Source organism: Balaenoptera physalus (genome assembly GCF_965194825.1).
Source record: "Balaenoptera physalus genome assembly, chromosome: 5".
Classification (NCBI taxonomy): domain Eukaryota; kingdom Metazoa; phylum Chordata; class Mammalia; order Artiodactyla; family Balaenopteridae; genus Balaenoptera; species Balaenoptera physalus.
Genome location: NC_138884.1, coordinates 57,890,614 through 57,916,884, shown reverse-complemented (window position 1 = coordinate 57,916,884; position 26,271 = coordinate 57,890,614). Strand labels below are relative to the sequence as shown.

Below are 26,271 nucleotides of genomic sequence, written 5' to 3'. Positions count from 1 at the left end.
CTAAAAGTAATTCACAAATCACATGAAGGCAACTACTCTACAAACTCAGAGGCATTAAACAAGAATTGATTTATCAGTCAAATGTACCCTGGGAATCTTTAAAACTACTAAAGAGATAGTAACACAAATGCCAGTACCACTTCCTAACCCATTCTGGAGGTGATAGGGAATAGAGAGGCAGCGTGGTACCAGTGGAAGACAGCACAGGCTTTTAAGTCATGGCCACTACCATTCTCGGGCTATGTGATGTAGAACAAGTTACCTTTCACACTCCAACAGACTTTGCAGGATATCTGTTATGTGCCAGACACTCTGTTAGGAACTAATGTAAAATGACAAATATAACTGGTCCTTGCTTGCAGAGACCATACAGATTAATATGAGAGGCAAATGCATCAACAGATCATTTCATTATAACAAGGGAAATGCTTCTTTTAATCTTTATCTCCTAATCTGTAAAAATGAGGAAAATAACTCTTACTTTATAAGGATGGCACAAGGAATCAGAAGCACTTAATATATACATAGGAAGTACTCAGTAAAGGCTGGTTTCCACCTCCTTCTCCCCTTAGCATAAAAACGCATGAAGTATTTTATATGCTTCATATTTACTGATCTAGAATGACCAGAAAGGTAATAAGACTTAAAGTATTATAATGTGTTAGTACTAGGATAGAGCCACTAAGAAGATGTCACCAGGGTTAACTGTGAATTCTAGTTACTTATGCTCTCCTTGATATAAGTAGAGACATTATCTTTCTTTTCTTTTTTCTTCACTCCCTTCCTTTATAAACCAATATCCTATTGTTAGACAGTTGTATTATTTCCATTTTTTTGCTATTATAAATAATGCTTCAGTGAATATCTTCATGCATTTACCTTTGTGCCTATCTCTGATTATTTTATCAAGATCAATTTCTAGAGATGATATTACTGAATCAAAGGGCATTTTAGGACTTCTGATAACTCTTATCTAGAAAAGTCATAACAGTACAATCCAATATGTAAGGAGCTTAGAAGTCACCACATCTTTCCTCACAACAAGAAAAAAACTTAACAAACTGATAATCATCAACTCTCCTTAGATCCATCAGAGAACTGAGGACACAGGCCAAACTGCTGCTCTCAAAACTGGAGGCAAATATACAGAATTATAGCTTACTGGAGCAGAAGTCCAGGAGCAGAGATCCTCCACTGAAGCCAGTAAAGGGTAGAAAAACTTAAATTGATGAATTGCTAGAGGCTCAGTGTGAACAAGCTTAAGAATTAAAAACTCCAAGTTAGGGCCACCACATTTTTGTAAGCTTTACCTCCAGGAGCCCCATCAGGTTCTCAGAATGGAGACTGGAGAAAAATCCCCTTGTGTTTCCCGACAGGAGTAAGGGAAAAGTAACTATCTTGAAATATGCTCAGAGCCTTCTGTTCTTCTTAACAAATCCAGCCCTCAAGGGACACTTGATATCAAACCAGAGGTGAAACACCTTGGGTTTTACCAGAGCTTGACCAACCTGGGGGAAGGGACATACCCAACTCAACTCCCCCTAGCCTTCCCGTCTTACCTAAAGATGACAGTGATGTTGGGGTAACAAAACTGAGGACTTGGGAGAGTCCCACCCAAGGGGCATAGGCTCACTAAAAGACAGACCTCATAATAGGACTATACAGTGTTCCCCACACACACACCTTACCATGACATCAATAAGCCTTCTGTATAATAATGAGACTACAACATAAAGAACTGCATGTCAAAGGCCTTAAGAGAAAGTTTCTAGGGAAACCCAAAGACAAGAGGGGAAACAAAAACAAGGACACCTGAGAAAATTTTAGCCTCTGACACCTACAGCTACAGCAAGCAGTAAACACAGCCCAACTCCTAGCGAAAAAACACAAAACCACACACTAAAGGTCTGTTTATCTCAGTTCTTTTTATCCAGTACATCATGTCCAGCTTTCAACAAAAAAGTACAAGGCATACTAAAAGACAAAAAAACACAGTTTGAAGAGACAGAGCAAGCATCAGAACCAGACTCAAATATGGCAGATATTTTAGAATTATCAGACTAGGAATTTAAAATAACTATGATTAATATACTAAAAGTTCTAATGGAAAAAGTAGATGACTTGTAAGAACAGATGGGTAATGTAAGCAGAAAGATTAAAATTCTGAGATAGAATCAGAAGGAAATGCTAGAAAGAAAAAACATTGTAAAGAAATGAAAAAGGCCTTTGTTGGACTTATCAGTAGGCTGGACATGCCCAATAAAAGAAACAATGAGCTTCAAGATATGTCAATGGAAACTTCTAAAGCTGAAATACAAAGAGAAAAAAAGCATGAAAAAGATAGAATAGAACAGAAAATAGAACTGTGGGACAACTATAAAGGTGTAACATCCATAATGGGGACACCAGAAGGAGAAGAAAGAGAGAAAGAAACAGGAGAAATATTTGAAGTGATAATAGTTGAGAATTTTCCAAGATTACTGACAGATACCAAGCCACAGATCCAGGAAGCTAAGAGAACACGCCAAGCAGTATAAACACACACACAAAAATCTATGCATAAGTATATTATATTCGAACTGCAGAAAATCAAAAAAAAGAAAGATTTTAAAGAAGCCAGAAGAAAAAAACACCTTACCTATAGAATAGCAAGGATAAAAATTACATCAGACTTCTCTTCAAACCATGTATGCATGCGAAAAGAGAGCTGAGTGAAATATTTAAAGTATTGAGAGAAAAACACCTACCAACCTAGAATTATGAACCCTGCAAAATTATCCTTCAAAAGTGAAGGAGAAATAACAACTTTCTCAAACAAAAATTGAGGAAATTTGTTGCCAGTAGACTTGCTTTGCAAGAAATGTTAAAAGTTCTTTAGAGAGAAGGAAAATTATAAGGTCAGAAACCCAGATCTACATAAAGAAAGGAAGAGCATTAAAGGAGGAATAAGTGAAAGTAAAATACAAAACTTTTTCTTAATTGCTCTAACAGCAGTTTGTTCAAACAATAATAGCAATAATGTATTCAATTAGGTACATACATCATATATATTAATAAAATATATAATATAATATATATTATGATATGTATTACTAATATATGCTTATGCATAAGTGAAATGAATGACAACAATGATACAAGGGGCAGGAGAGAGGAATTAGTACTATTTTGTTGTTAGAAGGTACTTGCACTACCCATGACACAGTATAGTGTTATATGAAAGTGAACCTGGATTAACTGTAAATGTATATCGCAAACTCTAGGACAACCACTAAAAAAAGCAGAAAAAAACCCATAATTGATGTGCAAAAGGAGAGAAAAATAAAATCTTACAAAATGCTCAATTTAAAAAAAAAAAGCAGGAAAAGAGTGAAAGACAAAAATAGGAAAGAAAACAAAGGCAATGACAAAAAACAGTAACAAATATGATACATATTAATCCAGCTATATAAATAATCACTTTAAATGTTAATGGTCTAAATATACCAATTAAAAAACAGAGATTGTCAGCGTGCATCAAAAAAAATAAGACCCAAATATTTATTGTCTACAATAAACCCACTTCAAATATAAAAGCACATGTAGATTAAGAGTAAAGAGATGATGGACTTCCCTGGTGGTGCACTGGTTAAGAATCCACCTGCCAATGCAGGGGACACAGGTTCGAGCCCTGGTCTGGGAAGATCCTACATGCCGCAGAGAAACTAAGCCTGTGCACCACAACTACTGAGCCTGCACTCTAGAGCCCTCAAGCCATAACTACTGAGCCTGTGTGCCACAACTACTGAAGCCCATGTGCCAAGAGCCCGTGCTCTGCAACAAGAGAAGCCACCGCAATGAGAAGTCCACGCGCTGCAACAAAGAGTAGCTACCGCTCGCCGCAACTAGAGAAAGCCCACATGCAGCAATGAAGACCCAATGCAGCCAAAAATAAAAAATAAATAATAATTTTTTAAAAAGTAAAGAGATGAAGAAAGTTACACCATGCTAACACTAATTTTAAAATATCGGGGGACTTCTCTGGCGGTCCAGTAATTGGGACTTCACCTTCCAGTGCAGGGGCTGTGGGTTCGATCCCTGGTCAGGGAGCTAAGATCTCACATGCCTTGTGGTCAAAAGCCAAAAAAACATAAAAACAAGCAATATTGTAACAAATTCAATACAGACTTTAAAAATGGTCCTCATTAAAAAAAAAGTTGGAGTAGTATTAATTTCAGACAGAGCAGACTTTAGAGCAAGGAAAACGATCAGGGATAAAGAAGGGCATTACATAATGATAAACAGGTCAATTTTCTTAGAAGGTATAACAATCCTTAATGTGTATGCACTTAACAGTGGAACATCAAAATATGTGAGGCAAAACCTGACAGAACTGCATGGAGAAATAGATGAATTCACAATTAGTTGGAGACTTTAATAACCTTCTTTCAAAAATGGAAACATTCAGCAGGCAGAAATTCAGTAAGGATATAGTTGAACTTAACAACACCATCAACCAACTGGATATAATTGATACCTAAAGACTAATTCATCTAAAAACAGCAGAATACATATTCTTCTCAAATTTACATGGAACATTCACCAAGATATGAATTTGGGGCCATAAAACACACCTTAACAATTATTAAAGAATAAAAATCATACAATGTCTACTCTAGGAACACAATAGAATTGAACTTGAAATCAGTAACAGAAGGATAGCTGGAAAATCCCAAAATAATTGAAGATTAAACAGCACAGTCCTAAATAACACATGTGTCAAAGAAGATATATCAAGAAAAATTTTAAAATAGTTTGAATGAAATGAAAATAAAACTTACCAGTGTGTGATATAGCAAAAGTGGGGCTTAGAGGGAAATTTATAGCACTGAATGCACATATTAGAAAAAAAGAAAGATCTAAAACCAATAATCTAAGCTTCTTTGGGAATTTAGGAAAAAATAAGAGCAAATTAGATCCAAAGCAAGCAAAGAAAATACAAATAAAATTTAAAGCTGAAATCAATGGAATTAAAAACAGGAAACCAATAGAGATAATCAATGACCCAAAAGCAGGTTCTTAAACCTGCTTTTTATTAAAGATCAATAAAATTAGTAAGTCTCTAGCCAGGCTAACTAAGAAAAAAAGAGAGGATACAAAAATTTCTATCAGAAAGAGGTGACATCATCACAGATCCCATGGACATTAAAAGCATAATAAAGGAATATTACGAACAACTCTGTACCCACCAATTTGATAACCTAGAGGAAATGGACCAATTCCTTGAAAGACATAATCTGTCAGAACTTACATAAAAAGAAACAGACAATCTTAATAGGCCTATTTCTATTAAAGAAATTAAATCAATAATTAATAACCTTTCAAAACAGAAAGCACCAGGCCTAAATGGGTTTACTGCTGAACTCAAACATTTAAGGAAAAGATTATACCAACTCTCGACAATCTCTTCCAGAAAATAGATGTAGACAATATTTCCTAAGTCATTCTATGAGACCAGCATTACCCTGATACCAAAACCAAAAACACTAGAAGAAAAGAAAACTATAGACTAATATCTCTCATGAACATAGATATAAAAATATTCAACACGGCTTCCCTGGTAGCGCAGTGGTTGAGGGTCTGCCTGCTAATGCAGGGGACACGGGTTCGAGCCCTGGTCTGGGAGGATCCCACATGCCGCGGAGCAACTAGGCCCATGAGCCACAACTACTGAGCCTGCGCATCTGGAGCCTGTGCTCCGCAATAAGAGAGGCCACGATAGTGAGAGGCCCGTGCACTGCGATGAAGAGTGGCCCCCGCTTGCCGCAACTAGAGAAAGCCCTCGCGCAGAAATGAAGACCCAACACAGCCAAAAATAAAAAAAAAAAAAAAATTAAAAAAAAAAATTCAACAAAATATTACTAAGTGTAATACAACAATCTATTTTAAGAGCTACATTCCACAATCAAGTGGGAATTATCCCAGTTATATAAAGCTAGTTCAACATTAAAAAATCAATTAATATAATCTATCACCATCAACAGGCTAAAGAGGAAAAATCGCATGATTAAATTAATAGATGCAGAAAATGCATCTGACAAAACCCAACATCCACCCATGATAAAAACTCTCAGCAAAAGGCCATTTACAACCAACCCACAGCCAACATAATACTCAACAGTGAAAAGCTGAATGCCTTCCCACTAAATTCAGTAACAAGACAAGGATGTCCGCTCTTGCTGCTTCCACTTAACACAGTAGTGGAAGTCCTAGCCACAGCAATCAGACAAGAAAAAGAAATAAAAGGTGTCCAAATTGGAAGGGAAGAGGTAAAACATTTGCAGATGACGTGATACTCTATATAGAGAACCCTAAAGTCTCTACTCAAAAACTATTAGAATAAATGAATTCAGCAAGGTTGCAGGATACAAGATTAACATACAGAAATCTGTTCCATTCCTGTACACTAATAATGAAATATCAGAAAGAGAAAGTTAAAAAAAATCCCACTTAAAATTGCATCCAAAAATATAAAATACCTAGGAATAAACTTAACCAAGGATGTGAAGGACCTGTACTCTGAAAACTATAAAACACTGATAAAGGAAACTAAAGATGATTCAAAGAAATGGAAAGATATCTCATGCTCTTGGATTGCAAGAAATAATCTTATTAAAATGGCCATACTATCCAAAGCAATCTACAGATTTAACGCAATCCCTATCAAAATACCCCATGACATTTTTCACAGAACTAAAACAAATAATCCTAAAATTTATATGGGACCACAAAATTGCCAATGCAATCCTGAGAAAAAAGAACAAAGCTGGAGGTATAACCCTCCCAGACTTCAGACTATCCTATAAAGCTACAGTAATCAAAATAGTGTAGTACTGGCACAAAAACAAACACATAGATCAATGGAACAGAATGGAGAACCCAGAAATAAACCCAGGCACCTTCAGTCAATTAATCTATGACAAAGGAGGCAAGAATATACAGTGCAGAAAAGACAGTTTCTTCAATAAGCGATGCTGGGAAAACTGGATAGCCACATGTAAAACAATGAGATTAGAACATTTCCTCACACCATATACAAAAATAAACTCAAAATGGTTTGAAGACCTAAACATAAAACCTGAAACAATAAAAATCCCATAAGAGAACATAGGTGGAACATTCCTTGACATATTTTCTTGGATCAGTCTCCTAAGGCAAAAGAAATAAAAGCAAAAATAAACAAATGGGACCTAATTAAATTTAAAAGTTTTTGAACAGCAGAGGAAACTTTCCATCAACAAAATGAAAAGACTACTTACAGAGTGGGAGAATATATTTGCAAATTATGTGACTGACAAGGGGTTAATATCCAAAATACACAAACAGAGCATATAACTCAATATCAAACAAACAATCCAATCAAAAAAATGAGCAGAAGTCTTGAACAGATATTTTTCCAAAGAAGACATACAGATGTCTAACAGGCACATGGAAAGATGCTCAACATCACTAATTATTAGAGAAATACAAATCAAAACCACAAAGAGGTATCACCTCATACCTGTCAGAATGGCTATCATCAAAAAGTCTACAAATAGAGAATTCCCTGGTGGTCCAGGGTTAGCACTTGCTGCTTTCACTGCTGTAGGCCCAGGTTCAATCCCTGGTTGGGGAACTAAGATCCTGCAAGCCATGCAGTGCAGCCAAAAAAAAAAAAAAAGTCTACAAAAACAAATGCTGGCAAGGATGTGGAGAAAAGGGAACTCTCATACACTGTTGGTGGGAACGTAAATTGGTGCAGCCACTATGGATAACAGTATGAAGGTTCTTTAAAAAACCAAAAATAGAACTACTATATGATCCAGTAATTCCACTCCTGGGTAAATATCCAGAAAAAACAAAAACACTAATTTGAAAAGATACATGCACCCCAATGTTCACAGCAAGTAATATTTACAGTAGCCAAGACATGGAAGCAACCCAAGTGCCTATGAACAGACAACTGGATTAAGAAGATGTGACACATAGATATACACACACACATACACACACACACACAATGGATACTACTCAGCCATAAAAAAGAATGTAATACTGCCAGTTGCAGCAATGTGGATGGACATAGAGAACGTTATGTTTAGTGAAATAAGTCAGACAGAGAAATTGTTTAGATTCCACATAAGATATCACTTATATGTGAGATCTAAAAATATAATACAAATGAATATATATGCAAAACAGAAACAGACTCACAGATATAGAAAACAAACTTGTGGTTACCAAAGGGGAGAGGGATGGGGAAGGGACAAATGAAGGGTATGAGATTAACTACTATACATAAAACAGATAAGCAACAAGGATATACTGTATAGCAGAGGGAATTATACCCATTATCCTATAGTAACCTATAATGGAATATAATCTGTAAAAATACTGAATCACTATGCTGTATATCTGAAAGTAACACAATGTTGTAAATCAACTATATTTCAATTAAAAAATAATTATTTATAGTCTTGAAAGGGAAAAAACCTCTCAGTAAACTAGGAATAGCAGGGAACTTCCTCAATTTAATAAAGAACACATACAAAAACCCTACAGCTAACAGTACACTTAATGGGGAGAAGCTAGATGCTATCTTGCTAATGTCAAAAACTAGGCAAGAATGTCCCTTCTCATCAGTTCTGTTCAACATCATATTGGAAGTCATAGTTAATGAAATAAAAAGAAAAAAAAGGAAACAAAAGGTGTACAGATTTGCAAAGGAAGAAATGACTGTCTTTCTTCACAAATGACATGATTCGCTATGTAGAAAATCCCAAAGAATCAACAACAGTAACAAGAAAACTCCCGGAACAAATAAGAAATTATTGCAAGGTGTCAGGAAACAAGGTTAGTATACAAAAGTCAATTGCTGTATAAGAGCAATGAACAATTGGATTTTAAAATTAAAAACACAATACCATTCACATTAGTACCAAAGATATAGAATTCCTAGGTATAAATCTAACAAAATATGTACAAGATCTACATGAGTAACACTACAAAATTCTGATGTAAGAAATCAAAGAAGAGCTAAATAAATGGAGAGCTATTCCACGTTCATGGATAAGACGACCCAATATTGTTAAGATATCAGTTTTTTCCAACCTGATTTATGAATTAAATACAATCTTAATCAAAACCCCAATAATTCTTTAAATTTTGTTTATATTGACAAACTGATTCTAATGTTTATATGGGAAGGCAAAAACCCCAGAAGAGCTAAGACAATAGTGAAGGTGAACAAAGTTGGAGAATTGACACTATCCAAGTTCAAGATTTACTGCAGGGCTTCCCTGGTGGCGCAGTGGTTGAGCGTCTGCCTGCCAGTGCAGGGGACACGGGTTCATGCCCTGGTCTGGGAGGATCCCACATGCCGCGGAGCAACTAGGCCCATGAGCCACGACTGCTGAGCCTGTGCGTCTGGAGCTTGTGTTCCGCAATAAGAGAGGCCGTGACAGTGAGAGGCCTGTGCACCGTGATGAAGAGTGGCCCCCACTCCCCGCAACTAGAGAAAGCCCATGCACAGAAACGAAGACCCAACACAGCCAAAAATAAATAAATTAAAAAAAAAAAAAAAAGATTTACTGTAATAAGACAGTGTGGTACTGGTAAAAGAACAGACAAATAGACTGATGGAACAGAATAAAATAAAGATCCCAGAAACAGTCCCACACAAATATAGCCAACTGATCTTCAACAAAAGAGCAAAGGTAATTCAATAGAGAAAAGGCACTATTTTCAACTAGTGGTGCTGGAAAAACTGGACATCCACATGCAGAAAAAAATGAATCTAGATGCAGACCTTATATCTTCCACAAAAATTAACTCAAAGTGAATCACAGACCTAAATGTAAAATTCCAGACTATAAAACTCCTAGAGGATAATATAGGAGAAAATTTAGATGACCTTAGGTTTAGTGATGACTTTTTAGATACAACATCAAAAGCATGATCCATGAAAGAAAAATATCAGTAAATTGTCTTTATTAACCTTAAAAACTTTTCTTTGTGAAAGATAATGTTTTAAAAAATGGAAATATAAACCACAGACTGGCAGAAAATCTTTTCAAAACACATAACTGATAAAAGACTGGTAACCAAAATACACCCCAAAAAAGAACCTCTTAAAATTCAACAATAAGAAAAATTTTTAAATGCCCATTTAAAAAATGGGTAAAAGTTTGGAACAGACATCTCACCATAGAAAATATGTATATGGTAAATAAACATATGAAAATAGGCTCAACATTGTATTTCATTAAGGAATTTCAAAGTCAAACAACAAGATATACTACACTACATTCCTATTAGAATGGCTAAAATCCAAACACTGACAACACCAAATGTTGTCAAGGAAGGGGAGCAACAGGAACTCTTATTCACTGCTGGTGAGATTACAAAATGGTACAGCCTCTTTGGAAGACAGTTTCGTAGTTTCTTACAAAACTAAACATGCTCTTACTATACAATGCAGCAATCATGCTCTGTAGTATTTACCTAACAGACTTGAAAACTTATGTCTGTGCAAAACCTGCACATAGATGTTTATCTGCACATAGATATATTCATAATCTGCCAAAACTTGGAAGCAATCAAGATATCCTTCAATAGGTGAATGGATAAACAAACTGTGGTACATCCATACTATGGAATATTATTCAGTGAAAAAGAAATTAGCTACTAAGGGATGAAAAGATATGAAGGAATCTTGCAAGCATATTGCTAAGTGAAAGAAGCCAATCTGAAAAGACTATATATTATATGATTCCAATTATATGATATTCTGGAAAAGACAAAACTACCAAGAGAGTAAAAAGATCACTGGTTGCCAGGGGTTCAGGGGAAGGGGGGAACAGATGAACAGGTGAAACACAGGGCATTTTTAGAGCAGTGAAACTATTTTGTATAATACTATAATGGTCGATACACACCATCATACATATGTCAAAACCCACAGCACGTACAAGGAGTGAACCCCAATGTAAATTATAGACTTTAGTTAATAATAATGTATCAATATTGGCTTATCAATTGTAACAAATGTACCACACTAATGCAAGATATTGGTAATAGGAGAAACAGAGGGGAGGGAGGGGTAGGGCAAAGGGAGTCTATGGGAGCTCTCTAAACTTTCTGCTCAATTCTCTGTAAAGCTAAAACTACCCTAAAAAAATAGTCTAGTAATTTAAAAAGAAAAAAAAAGAAACTGAACTTTTGGAAGCAAAAATGACAACATAAAATCATAACAATTTATATCTTTATCAGTAAGGTATGATACAAGAGTGGCCATTATGCTGCACCCTTCCCATTAGCATTTGACCATTTTATATGCAAAACTGTTAGTTTGTTTTTGCATTAATATGCAGCAATTATTATTTGTTTATAAATGAGTTTGAACATTTTTCATGTTTATTGACTATATGCATTTCTTATGTGAATTTTGTATCCATATCTTTAGTACACTTTTCTTTTAGAGTATATGCTATCTTCATCTGGGTATGTAAAAACTCTCTATATTATATACATTAACCCTTTATTTATCAGAAATATTTTTCTAGTTTGTGATTTCATTTTGATTTTGTTTCTGGTGGTTTTGTGATTTAAGTTTTATTTACTCAAAATAATCAATCGTTCTTTTTAAATTAATTAATTAATTATTTTTGGCTGTGTTGGGTCTTTGTTGCTGTGCGCAGGCTCTCTTTAGTTGCGGCGAGCAGGGGCTACTCTTCATTGCAGTGCACGGGCTTCTCATTGTGGTGGCTTCTCTTGTTGCGGAGCACGGGCTCTAGGCGAGCGGGCTCAGTAGTTGTGGCTTGTGGGCTCTAGAGTGCAGGCTCAGTAGTTGTGGCGCACAGGCTTAGCTGCTCCGCGGCACGTGGGATCTTCCCAGACCAGGGCTCGAACCCGTGTCCCTTGCATTGGCAGGTGGATTCTTAACTTCTGCGTCACCAGGGAAGTCCCAATCGTTCCTTTTAATGTTTATAAATCTTGTAATACTTTCACTGATTCATTTTTAATACTTTTGCTGTTTGATTCATATGGAACATATTTTGATTTATAACATGAGCAAAATACATTTTTAAAAATTAGAAAATAGCTAGGAAATGAACAATTTAAAAACATTCTTTACATATGACTCCTGTCTGGCTGGTAAAGAAATAGCTACATATAAGCTCTTCCTGAAGTTACTGGAGCCTGTCAAAGAATCTTGCTCTCTCCCACTCCAATCTCTGACCCTTAGGATACACATTAAGGCTATTGCTAGGGGACATACATTTTCAAGTTAAAACTTCTACAAGCTTTTTTGGTTTCAAGGGAAGAATATAAGCTTATACTGTTGTTGTTAAACTTAAGGTTTATTTTGTGATTTGATTAGCTTCCTATTACATTTTGACTCTGAAATTATTTTATGTTAAATTTGTTTCCAAAATACCTTGCAAATTATCTCTCTAATGTACCTCCATCTTCCCCAAATACTGTTCTCTCTAATGGCCTTGAGTCCATTACAGGCAAACTTATGAGTTATAATGTAAGATAAGTAATGTCTAGGGAGAATGTGTGCTTCTCAACTCCTCCTAGCTCCATTCTCCAAAGATAGAAGATGAATGTAAAAGCTAAAAATAAAAGCTTGATCTCATTCAGTTTGAATTAGACTATTCTATTTTGAGAATGTCTGACCAAATCCATCTCCTATAATACTTATGTTCCTGTCAGAAGGCGGTAATAAAAATGGAATATAAATATCCTGTTTAGAATATAAACATATTATTTATATTGTATACTAAAAATAGGTGAGTAGGAAATAAGACAAAAGTTACAAAGTGTTGCTGAAAATCTTGCTCACATCATGGGTACTTCAATGACAAAGATCAAGCACAGCTAGCACAAATTACAGCGCATGTGTATGGAATCTGATATATAAACAAAATAAATTATATGATCCTGGAAATATTTTATTTTTATATGCTACAATAGCCTTTATCTGGAACTTTCATCTAAAATCTTCTATGTCAAGCTACCAATTATTTGTGTGTATGTGTCTGTCTGTGTAGGTATGTATTTAGATACACATACATATATACATGTTCTTGGTGTTTGAGCTTGGATCAAATCACATAATATAATTTTTCTGGTTCTACCATTTTCTCACCTGTTAAAACTAGGGCAATCAATTGGATACTTTTTAATGCCTTTGTACCTCCAAAATGGTATAATACTCATTCACAAAGACCTAATGAAATAAACTATTTGTTCAGGTAGAGTATCTATTTATGTCATCATCCATTTATTTTGTTTATAAACAGCATTCAACAGTGTGGTGTAGAGAATCAGTACAGTATAACTGGCTAAGGAGACAGGTTCTAGGCTCAGGCTATCTTGGTTAAGTGTTGGCACAACTGGGTTTTTGGAGTGTGAACTCTGTAAGTCACTTAGCTTCTCCAAGCCTCAGTTTCCTCCTCTGTAAAATAAGTATAATAACAGCACTTATCTCGTGTGGGTGGTTGTGAGGAATAAATTATATAATCTATAGAAAGTATGCTGCACAGTGCCTGGTGTCCAGTAAGTAATCACTATTATTAGAATCATGGAACAAAAAGACTAAAATGAAACGAGATAAATGAAGGGGCAATGCAGAACAAAGCACATAGAAATATTCTACTTTTTTTTTTATTTTTTAAATTTTATTTATTTATTTTATTTATGGCTGTGTTGGGTCTTCGTTTCTGTGCCAGGGCTTTCTCCAACTGTGGCAAGCAGGGGCCACTCTTCATCGCGGTGCACAGGCCTCTCACTATCGCGGCCTCTCTCGTTGCGGAGCACAGGCTCCAGACGCGCAGGCTCAGTAATTGTGGCTCACGGGCCCAGTTGCTCCGCGGCAGGTGGGATCTTCCCAGACCAGGGCTCGAACCCGTGTCCCCTGCATTGGCAGGCAGATTCTCAACCACTGCGCCACCAGGGAAGCCCGAAATATTCTACTTTTAAACGTAAAACTTGGCATTTATTTTTGCTCTATCTGAAGCCCCACTAAAATGACACTAAAGAAATTAACAAGGATAAAAGGGAGAGATAACATTAGATGAGTAATGATGATAAAATTTTGGGAGATGGAAAGCAAATAGGTAATTCATAATTAATTTAGTAGAATAAAGAAAGCTAGGGCTTCCCTGGTGGCGCAGTGGTTAAGAATCTGCCTGCCAACGCAGGGGACACGGGTTCGAGCCCCGGTCTGGGAAGATCCCACATGCCGCGGAGCAACTAAGCCCATGAGCCACAACTACTGAGCCTGGAGCCTGTGCTCTGCAACAAGAGAGGCCGCGATGGTGAGAGGCCCGTGCACTGCAATGAAGAGTGGCCCCCGCTCACCGCAACTGGAGAAAGCCCTCGTACAGAAACGAAGACCCAACACAGCCAAAAATTAATTAATTAATTAATTAATTAATTAAAAAAAAAAAAAAAAGAAAGAAAGCTAAAACATCAAGTACCTGCACAGAAGTAGCCAGGAAGCAGCAAGCTGCTCTGCATCAGAGTATTCCAGAAAGACTCAGGAAATGGAGGTCTTGTGTATTTCTAAAGGCCAGGGTAAGGAATAGGGCAGCAAAATGGGAGGACTGGCTAAAAGTTCATGGTAGAAGCTGTGAGAATACCAGGTGTACTCCCCACGTAGTCAGGTAATAATTCATTCTTTTCCCCTAAATACATTTAGAGACTTAGTCTCTGGGTGAGGTTGAACCAAAGGACTTTAGGCTCCAAAAGGATATCTGGCATGGCAGGAGTAAGGTTGCAAACTGAAAATATAAGCATGAAGTAAGATTTATAGATATATAGATACCCCAGATTCCCTGCCCCACTCACCTTTCAGAATACTGGCAGATAGATTTATATCTACAAGTCTGTAGTAAGACAATCGCTCTTTAAGGGAATTAACAGGACCAAGAAAAAAAACTAAGATAATTTTTGGATCCCTCAGTTAAAAAGTAATACCTAACCACCTACTAGCTAACAAATCCTGTGAACCTCACAAAGTGCTTTTCATTGGCTTTTTAGGGCCTCAGTCTTAAATATGAATGGACAGCCAATGATCACCAAACAGTGAAGGAAAATCTCCAACATGAAAGACAGACATCAGAACAAACAGAAAAAGAAAAAATGAATTCAAAGAAACGGCAATAATTCAGGTAACAGAAGAAATTATTGAAAAACTGATACTAATATCCTTAAATGGAAATGAGGAAGTACCGCATCCACAAAAGAACATGGAACTGTATAAAGAGAAGATTTAAAAAACAGAAAAGGCTCCTGGAAATTTTTTTAAATACATGATATCAGAAAAAAAAATTCAATAGATGTTTGGAAGATAGAGTTGAGGAGTTTTCCCAGAAGGTGGGAATAAAATATGAGGAGATGGAAATTGGAAGTCAAAATTAAAGGAGATTAGAGAATAAACCCAGAAGGCTTAATAGGTGACTTAACAGGAATTCTAGAAAGAGAGAACTGAAAAAGTGAAGGAAGAAAATGATCAAATAAATGACACAAGAAAATTTCAGAGAAGAAGAACGTAAGAGCCTGCACAATGAAGGGAAAAAGACCCCCAGCAGAGATCACCCTGAAATGAATACCAGACGTAAAGAAAAGACTCTAAAAGCTTTGAGAAACAAACAGGTCACATACAAAAGCCCTGGAATAAAAATGGCACAATAGCAACAACATTTTGCACATCAATCAAATGTAAGTGAAGAATAAAGGTATTTTCAGACATGCAAGGTTTAAAAACACATAATGAAGGAAATGCACCCATTCTCAGGAAACCACTGGATTATATAATCTCTGCCAAATGCTGGCAAGGCAAGGCTGTGGAACAAGAGGAACTCTCATTCACAGCTAGTGGGAGTGTAAAATGGTATAGCCACCTTGGAAGACAGTTTGGTAGTTTCTTACAAAACTAAACAGATTCTTACCATATGACCCAGCAATCATGCTCTTGATATTTGCCCAAAGGAGTTGAAAACATGTCCACACGAAAACCTGCACATGGATGTTCATAACAGCTTTATGCACAATCACCAAACTTTGGAAGCAACCAAGGTGCCCTTTAGTAGATGAACAGATAAACTGTGGTACATCCAGACAATGAATATTCAGTGCTAAAAAGAAATGAACTATCAAGCCATGAAAAGACATGGAGGAATCTTAAATACATATTACTAAGTGAAAGAAGCCAATCTGAAAAGGCTACATACTGTATGATTCCAACTCAATGACATTCTGGAAAAGGTAAAACTGGGAGACAATAAAAAGATCAATGGTTGCCAGGGGTGGAATGGGGGGAAGGCAGAACTTTTAGGAAAGTGAAAATACTTTGTATGATATGAAAATGATGGATATATGTCAATTATGACCTATGTATAAACATTTGTCCAAATCCATAGAATGTACCACGCCAAGAGCAAACCCCAAGGTAAACTGTGGGCTTTGGGTGATTATGATGTGTCGATGTAGGTTCATCCTTGATAACACATCATTCTGGTGAACGATGTTGATAATGCGGAGGCTGTGCATGTGTGAGGGCAGGGAGTATACGGGAAATCTTTGTATTTTCTTTTCAATTTTGGTGTGAATCTAAAACTGCTCTAAAAAATAGTCTTGAAAAAAAGGCAGCAAAAAGAGCAGACAAAAATATGACTAGAAACCAAGAGAAACAATGGTCACAAGTTCATAGGGGATTCAGATAATGGAGTTATCACATACCAATTTAAAAAATAAAGTTACTTAATAGTACAAGTCTCAGAAGGAAACAAGAGAATGGGGCAGACAAAATAGTCAAGAATATAAAAGATAAACATTTTCCAAAATCAATGAAAGATATCAATCCACACATCCAGGAAGATCAGTGAGCCCCAAGAAAGATAAATATAAAGAAGACTACACATAGGCACATCACAGTCAAACTGCTTAAACCAAAACAAAGAGAAAATCTTTAAAGTGGTTAGAGAAAAAAAGTACCTCCCAAAAAGCGACAATAAGACTTAAAACTGACTTGTCAGTAGAAACAATGAAAACCTGAACACAGTATTTTACAATGAATTCATTCACCCATTAGACAAATATGTACTGAATACTTACCACATGCTAGATACTATTCCAGGTGCTTGGAACACATCAGTGAATAAAACAAAGAATGTATGTTACATTTAATGTGTAAAATTATATAATAAACATTTTTAAGGGAAGAAATTGTATAAAACATGCTTAACAGTCTATTTAGATAATACACATCATTACTGCTGTTAGAATTACAATTAAAGTTTTAAATTTAATAGACTTATGACTAGTACTTTTTCAGTGATGGATGAGATTCTTTATAATCAAGTACAGTCTATGTATTACTAGGCTGGATTTTGGCTAAAGAAAAGTCATGGAATTTCAGAGCTGATCTTCTAGAAAACCCTAGAGATGACCTATAGTCCAGACTCCTCATTAGAGGTGAAAAGGAACAATATATTTAACTCAGTTTCCAAGGTCACACAAAGTGGTTAGAGACACATCTTAAGTCCCAGTGACTCCTGGTCAAATGTTCTTTGTTATGTTTGTTGTTTGCTTCATGGGGAGAGGGGTTTAATTTAATTTTTATCAATGTAACATGCATATAGTTTTAAAGGTAAAGTGATTTTATAACACTTAAAACAAAAAGCAGCAGTCTCCTTCCCTTCCTCTGCCCACCTCCAAGTTCCAGTCTCCAGAGAGAATCATGTTAACTTCTAATATTAATAATATTCTTTTGTTTGATAGAATGTTACTTGCTGTGTGATAGCTAGTTTATCAGTGCACATAACTCATGTGTGTGAAAAGAGTCCATTTCAACTTTTTCATTTTGCAGTGCATGCTTTTCATTTAAATGCATAAGCAGGATACCTGGTAGGTTACTAGCAACCCTGTTGCTATACGTACAATACGACTATTAACTAATGAAATTGATTTTCATGTGTGATTTCATGTGTGATTAGACTATAAGACTAGTTACTTACATGAGATAGGAAGCTGGCTGCAGACTGGGAAGATGGTACATTAGAATGAGAATGGGCAGCAGATGACGGCTGTAGAAGGCGTGGTTTCACAGAAGAATTGGAGGTGTATCCAGGGCCCTTAAGTTCCTGGAAGACAATATACATGTGAGCAAAATAACTGTCAACGTACAGTGAGAATTGTGAAATCAAAATGTATTTTTGCAAATATAATTTCAGTCTTACATGTTGAACTTCTACAAAGTTTTAAGCCAAAGTATTAAGCAAGATGATTCTGGTGTATGTTACTCTTTGGGGACTAATCATGGGCTTAGGAAGATGCCTTCACACTTCTGATGGATAAAATCATTCCAGATGTGAAAACATATCTCAGATGGGATGCTACTACGTTGGTTTCTAACTTTGCCAAACACTCCACACGACTTCTGACTACTGAGAAAGATCCTCTCCAACTACGGAGTGCTCCTGCCTGTGAAAATATCCAGTATTGAGACTTTAAAGTATGTCTGCAACTTTAAAATATACTCCAAAAACAGACATATACTCCAGTGGAAAACTCTACTATTTCTAAAGAACACATGTTTTGTCATGGAAATTACATCATTTTTCTATTCTCTAAACAAGCCAAACATACTTGACCTCCTGTATACAAAACCTCTGGTTCCCCAAGGTAGGTACTTCTATGTTTCCCTCATTCAGTATAGACTTAACATAAAGCATGGTGCTTCAACTTGTTACTATGTATGAAAAGGATAGGTATAATCTGTACAATGTACAGATTTTATAATTGCTAATATTAGATAATGTTAAAAGTACACTTGAATGTATCTAAAGTACATGGGGAAAATATGAAAGTATATCAAACCAAGGCATAATTTTTGCTTAAACTACTATTTTTGATGAAAAAAGATCTTACTTTTACATCCAAAGTGTGTTGAAGTTTTAGGCGCACAGATTCTTGTTCCTGACGCTGTATTATATCTTGACATTCTGCAAACTGCAAAGATGCCTACAATCAAGCAACCACATGTGGTTTATCCTCCATTCTTTATGCAATTTTATTTTATTTATGTATAAATGCAGAGTCGCCATCTCTTCAAGGAAACTTCCCCTGTTCTTGGCACACGGTATTACATTTATCTATTTATTTATCTGTTTTATTCAGAAAACTTGAGAGTAATTGGAGGCCACGTCTTTATCCTCTGTAGCCCCAGCATCTACATGGCATTTAGTATGTGGAGGGCACTCAAAAGAATGAATGAACTAAGGATGAAATGAGCAAACAGCTTTAGTGATGTAAAAACATTTCTATAAAAATAAACACAACTGAAATTCATTGAGTCAATATATCATGTTCTAAGACCTAAGTTTGAATAGGTGGGATCACAGGTCATTTTCTATCACCATGAAGGCTCTGATTTCTCAAGAATCAACAACTAGTCTTGGTATATTTTTAGGCTTCTAGAGTTTTCAGGTGACACAGAGATTTACTTCTCTACAATAAATGGAAATGACAAATACAGTGTCATCATTGATCCTTCTCATTCTTTAAGCTGTGTTCCCTACCTGCACTTTCTTTTCTTTTTTTTTAAATTAATTATTTGTTGTTTTTTTGAATTTTTGGCTGTGTTGGGTCATCGTTGCTGTGTGCGGGCTTTCTCTAGTTGCGGTGAGCGGGGGCTACTCTTCGTTGCAGTGAGTGGGCTTCTCACTGTCGCGGCTTCTGTTGTTGCAGAGCACAGGCGCTAGGCGCACAGGCTTCAGTAGTTGTGGCACGTGGGCTCAGTAGTTGTGGCTTGTGGGCTCTTGAGCGCAGGCTCAGTAGCTGTGGTGCACGGGCTTAGTTGCTCCGTGGCATGTGGGATCTTCCCGGGCCAGGGCTCGAACCTGTGTCCCTTGCATTGGCAGGCAGATTTCTCAACCACTGTGCCACCAGGGAAGCTCCCTACCTGCACTTTTTGAACTCCACAAAGTGCCAGACGTTAGCATTACTTTATCTCTGTATGGATATTTTTAACAGACTGTATTCTACCTAGTATTCAAGTCCTTCTTTGATGGTAAGTTAGATTGGTGGTATTTTTAGTTATTCAGGTCACGAAGGATACCAGGAGCATCTTACACCTTATATCTTACTGCTCTTGTGACCTGTTAGCCAGAAAAAAGATAATTTTGTAAAAAGTATGCATCATGACTATGTTTTTAAAGCTCAGCCTTCTGTACAGGATACAGTTTTTTTCTTGTGTGAGGTGACCGGGATACAATACAGTTTGACAGATTTGGTTCCTATCAACATGGTGCTTTCATTCAGAACAATTCTACTTGGTTAATAACTATTTAGGTGATAACTAATTTATATATTTAGTTAATAACCACCTTATCAAGAGCAACTTCCATATTAGCAACCTTTTCTTTCAATCGGCGTTCCTGAGATCGTAGGACTTCTAGTTCTCCCGCCATCTTGTTTTTCTCTGTTGCAACAGTACTCAATTCCTGGCTTAATTTTGTCTTTTCTTCTTTTAGAAAATGCTTTTCCTACAATTACAGAGGAGCAAATATCAGAAATAATATGCTGATGTAGATGCTGAGATGTGATGGAAATATAAAACTATTATGCAAAGATCTGAACTATAGTTTAATTTGTTTATGGGTTGGAGTTAGGAGCTGCTAGAATTACGTTACCATGTTCTCTCTCATTTTTATCACTGCTAGTTTATTACTTCTTTCTAGGCTTATTAAATCTTTGATAAAACCTATGAAATATGTAATAGCTGTGTTGTCATAAAAAGAGACAGTGTTGTGGTGAATTGAGATTGAGTAATCACATACCAAATCAAATTGAAACTTCTTTAAAATGACACAAGAGATTTAAAGAAGACACACGTATTTGAAATCTTTATGGGTTTTCTATTTTGTTTCAAGGTTGAATATTAATTTCACAAATGGTTAAATGTTAATTTCACAAATGCCTACTGTAGACCCTCTGGCATAAAGAGAAATAGGACACACAGCTCCTGTTCTCAAAGTCACTGTGATCCAGTGATGAGAATGAGCTTACTGATAAACTTACGGAGAATCTTTGGTATCTAACAAAATTTCATTAAAATTAGTTCATTCCCTTAAAATACATCATGAAATGGGTAGCAAAGAACAAATGCATAGTAATCAAGTTAAAATATAAACCTGAACTTACTGAGTCTATATTTCTTTCTATATATATTTTTTTTTCATAGAGAAAATGTTTAATGTAAACAAGGTAGTAGGTATCACCACTGTAATACACATTTTGGATACAAATAGTTTTTCCTTTTCTGATGAGTTAGGCAGAAGAGGCTGCAGAAAGAAAGAAGGATTAATTTTTCAAGCTGCCTCCTTCCCGTTTGAGGGGAATGTCATTGAGCTTTGATGAACACCTTCCTTTACTGGGGGCAGGTGTTTCTGGTGACAGCAGGCAGTAACCTCTTACTGCCCTAAGTACCCTTGGGGAGGACGAGGATAAGCCCTGCTTTAGGTTCCAAATAGGCAAATAATGGAAGAAGAAAAAGAAAAGAACAAATTTAGGATAAGAAATGGAGGGGAGAAAAAAGTGGGAAAGAACAAAAGCACAGGAAATAAATAAGTCCATATGATGAGGGGTAGGCACAAATGTATGTACATATTTGTTAATATTTAGCCTCATTCTAAAAATAGTATTTCAGCATTTTCGGTATGGGGAAAGCAATTATTTTAGTTGCCCTTATTTTCTGCTTATGCTGTTTACCTTCTCATCTCCATTACAGTCAGTTCTGTTATAACTCTTCTTCTAAAAGTGCAAATTTGTTCCAAAGTGATTGAGGTTATCAGGGAACATTTGAGTATAACACAAATTTCACATCTACTTATGCACAGTTTCATTTATGAGAAATACGGGGTCAATGCAGAAAACAGCACCCAGCTAAACAGAGCTGCACAGAAATACACAAAAAGCATACATACACACTCTTCAAACTATCAGCTCCCTCAGTTTACCCTGGGTTATGAGCTATGTCCATGCACATTCTGTGTTACAGGAAACCCACCTTCTACCCCTTCTTAACAACTCCCACGCTGCAGTTCTTCAATGCACAAGCAAACTTCAGGTCTTTTTTAAGATAAAGGGCCATCCTAATTGTAGTATTTATGTATCTCTTAACCATTTAACATGTGTAAAACTGTGCTACCATTTTCATTAGGTTCCTGTTTTTCTTTTGTCACTGATGAAGTTCGTTAGTGTGGCGCTCCTAATCCCACTGTTCTGATGAGCCCCATGGTGGTTTTTATTGCACACTTTTGCATAGTGTGGTGATTTCAGTAACACATATGTTGCATTAGAGCAGAACTGAATATGTTTTGTTTATAACCATTCCGTCTCTCTATCACGAATATCCTTTTGCCTACCTCTTGCAGTTAAAATATTAGCTCTTGGACAGCTACATGTAAAAAAAATGAAATTAGAACATTCTTTAACACTATACACAAAAATAAACTCAAAATGGATTAAAGGCCTAAATGTAAGACCGGACACTATAAAACTCTTAGAGGAAAACATAGGAAGAACACTCTGACATAAATTGCAGCAATATCTTTTTTGATCTGTCTCCCAGAGTAATGGAAATAAAAACAAAAATAAACAAATGTGACCTAACTAGACTCAAAAGCTTTTGCATAGCAAAGGAAACCACAAACAAAACAAAAAAACAACCCACAGAATGGGAGAAAATATTGCAAATGATGTGACCGACAAAGGATTCGTCTCCAAAATTTACGAACAGCTCATGCGGCTTAATATCATAAAAACAAACAACCCAATCAAAAAATGGGCAGAAGACCTAAATAGACATTTCTCCAGAGAGGACATACAGATGGCCAAGAGGCACATGAAAAGATGTTCAACATCACTAATTATTAGAGAAATAAAAATCAAAACTACAATGAGATATCACCCCACACCAGTCAGAATGGCCATCATCAAAAAAATCTACAAACAATAAAATGCTGGAGAGGGTGTGGAGAAAACAGAACCCTCCTATACTATTGGTGGGAATGTAAATTGGTGCAGCCACTATGGAGAACAGTATGGAGGTTCCTTAAAAAACTGAAAATAGAGCTACCATATGATCCAGCAATCCCGCTCCTGGGCATATATCCGAAGAAAATCATTGTTCGAAAGGATACATGTGCCCCAGTGTTCACTGCAGCACTGTTAATAATAGCCAGGACATGGAAGCAACCTAAATGTCTATTGACAGATGAATGGATAAAGAAGATGTGGTACGTCTATACAATGGAATATTACTCAGCCATAAAAAAGAATGAAATAATGTCTTTTGCAGCAACATGGATGGACCTGGAGATTATCATGAAGTCAGTCAGACAGAGAAAGACAAATATCGTATGATATCCCTTATATGCAGAATCTAAAGAAAATGATACAAATGAACTTATTTACAAACCAGAAACAGACTCACAGACTTAGAGAACGAACTTAGGGTTACTGGGGAGAAGGGTCGTGGGGAGGGATAGATTGGGAGTTTGGGATTGACATATACACACTGTTGTATTTAAAGTACAATAGATAACCAACAAGGAGGTATTGTATAGCACAGGGAACTCTGCTCAATATTCTGTAACAACCAAAATAGGAAAAGAATTTGAAAAAGAATAGATACATGGGGACTTCCCTGGTGGCACAGTGGTTAAGAATCCGCCTGCCAATGAAGGGGACACGGGTTTGAGCCCTGGTCCGGGAAGATCCCACATGCCGCGGAGCAACTAAGTCCGTGCGCCACAACTACTGAAGCCCACACGCCTAGAGCCCACAACAGGAAACTAAGCCTGTGCTCCACAACAGGAAAAGCCACCTCAATGAGAAGCCCGTGCACCACAACGAAGAGTAGTCCCTGCTCGCCACAACTAGAGAAAGCCCTTGCGCAGCAATGAAGAACCAACGTAGCCAAAAATAAATAAATAAATAAATAAATAAATTTATTTTTAAAAAAAGGATACATGCAAAAAAATAATAAAAGAGGACCAAGGAAAAAAATAATAAAATAAAATAAAATTCAATCCAGAGTAGATACAAAAAAAAAAAAAATACTAGCTCTTTCAAGGTCCTGCTCAAATGTTCCTTCAGGAACTTTCTCCTCATTCTCTCTGTCAGAAATAAACTCTTGTCTTTCTTCCATCATACTTTGTATCTCTGCTACGTCCTATTCTGTGTTGTAGTTTACTAATGAGTGAACATATTGGCTTCCCCCATTCCAAGGACAGAGACTTACCTTGTTTGCATTTGCCATGGACTCTTCTAAAAATTGTATCTTGCTCTGAAGGGCATCTATCTGACCTCTTTTAGCTGTAATTTGTTTTTGCATCCCCATTGCCACTTTCATAGCTGGAAAAAAAGGAACTAAACTGTATCTTAGTTTCTAAAGTTTCTAAATTTTGAGAGGTGACTATAATTTGATGGTCAAACATTATGAGAAGGTGACAGGTAAGATTCCTCTAAGGCACCCGGACAGTTTCAAGGAAGTGTTCACAGAAAATGTCTTCAGATTTCACAATATTGGGATATAACAATTTTCAGCAGTTACTCAGAGGTTTTGAGCTCAGAAATGTATATAAATGATGATGTTTTGTGATTCCTTGTTAGGATTAATTTCATTGGCCATCATAATTTGCCATATCTCCAACAGTAATAAATAATGCTGACCAAGTTCATACTTACACATATAGGAAATATATACACACAAAATATATACAGTCATAAAATGAAAAATGTATATAGTATTTTTACTAAAATAATTTTTCTAGAAACTGATATATAAAATACCACGCAAGACATCTACTATTAGTGATCTTTTAAAAGATCCCAGTGATATCACAAATGATTCAATTTCCAATCTCATGGTTATCGTCATGTGCTTGGAACTCACTGCTGTTTCAGAAGTCAAACTGGCAGTATGAGCATATATGTGATTATTTTACTAAAACTGGTGACAGGATGAGAATGTTCTAGACGGGCAGTAGGCAATGAATACTTAAGATAAGGCAGGCCACTGTAAAGATAAATAAAGCTCATCCTTGCTTGGAAATTCAAAGTCAGAGAGACCCTATGTTGTTTCTTGGAGTCAGCTGAGAAAAGAGGTTTGAAAATGCCACTGCTTTGAGTTAGGTCCAGCTAGAGCTTAGAGGGTAACGAGAAAAAGAAAACGTGCCATTCTTTAAAAACAAATTATTGGAGGATGAAAGGTGTGACTTCTTCCTAACAAGATATAGTTCTTATAGCTAAACTGTCAAAGACAGGGTTAATACAGGCACAGGACACTGATTTGCATCATTTTCTCACCACTTTGAAGAATTTTGGTCTGATTAAGTGGATCATGGTTGGCCTTCAAAGGTAATTTTCTTAATAAATTTTTTGTTTTAAGGTGATCTTAATCAATGAAAACAGGCATTCGAAAGCAAATACAGGATTACCTAGTTAATTTAACAATGGTAATGTGACTGGGGCAGTTGTGGCGAGGCCCGGAGCATACTGAGGAGGGACTCTGTCTGGTGGAGGGGACGAGGGAACAGACCCCAGATGGGCCTCTGGAGTCATCTCTCCAAGCCCCACCATTTTCTTGGTGCTAACCAGCGAAGAAAGAGCTGAATCGCCAAGAACCGCACAAAATATGGACGCGTCAAGAATTTGCGTGCCATCTTTGTGCAGGGGCCATGGTAATCTCCTTCAGTATCTTTCCAATTTTGGTATATGTGCTGTTGAAGTAAGCACAGACGTAAATCCTTTGACATGAAAAAATACTGAGAAATAGAAAAAAGGTAGCCTTTAGTTAAATATTTATTCTTACAGTCAGCTAATATAGCCATACAAACAATGATATGAATAATATGAAACAGCAACTAACCTTCTCTCTCTGAATTAATATGGGCAGCAAGGTGAAAAGGGAACAGGTAAGTGGTTGAAGGGACCCCTCATCCTAGCAGTTCAATTCCCAGGGCTCCCTCCCATCTTCATCTCAGAGAAGGAATTGGGAGCTGACAATTAGCCACAGATACACAGTTTATGTAGATAATAAACGTGTGAAAAATAAGGTGTTGAATGAAAATTATTGGTAACCTGTATTTATATCAACACTTCCTTAAAAACAATTAACTGGCATTTATGGACATTGAGGTCTGTTATAAATTATTGAAATAGCTACAGAAAAAG

General features: G+C 36.4%; 1 protein-coding gene across 2 annotated transcripts in view; it reads right to left on the bottom strand.

Moving 5' to 3' along the window:
* Positions 1-26,271, bottom strand: part of CCDC158 (coiled-coil domain containing 158) — a 90,136-nt gene that overhangs the window by 28,670 nt on the left and 35,195 nt on the right. For both annotated transcript variants that reach the window (XM_082463739.1, XM_082463738.1), the window contains exons 13-16: positions 24,338-24,450; positions 20,418-20,576; positions 18,961-19,053; positions 18,048-18,173 (exon numbers count right to left, since the gene is read on the bottom strand). In XM_082463739.1, the coding sequence (XP_082319865.1) occupies positions 18,048-18,173; positions 18,961-19,053; positions 20,418-20,576; positions 24,338-24,450 (491 nt within the window). The remainder of the gene's footprint in view (positions 1-18,047; positions 18,174-18,960; positions 19,054-20,417; positions 20,577-24,337; positions 24,451-26,271) is intronic.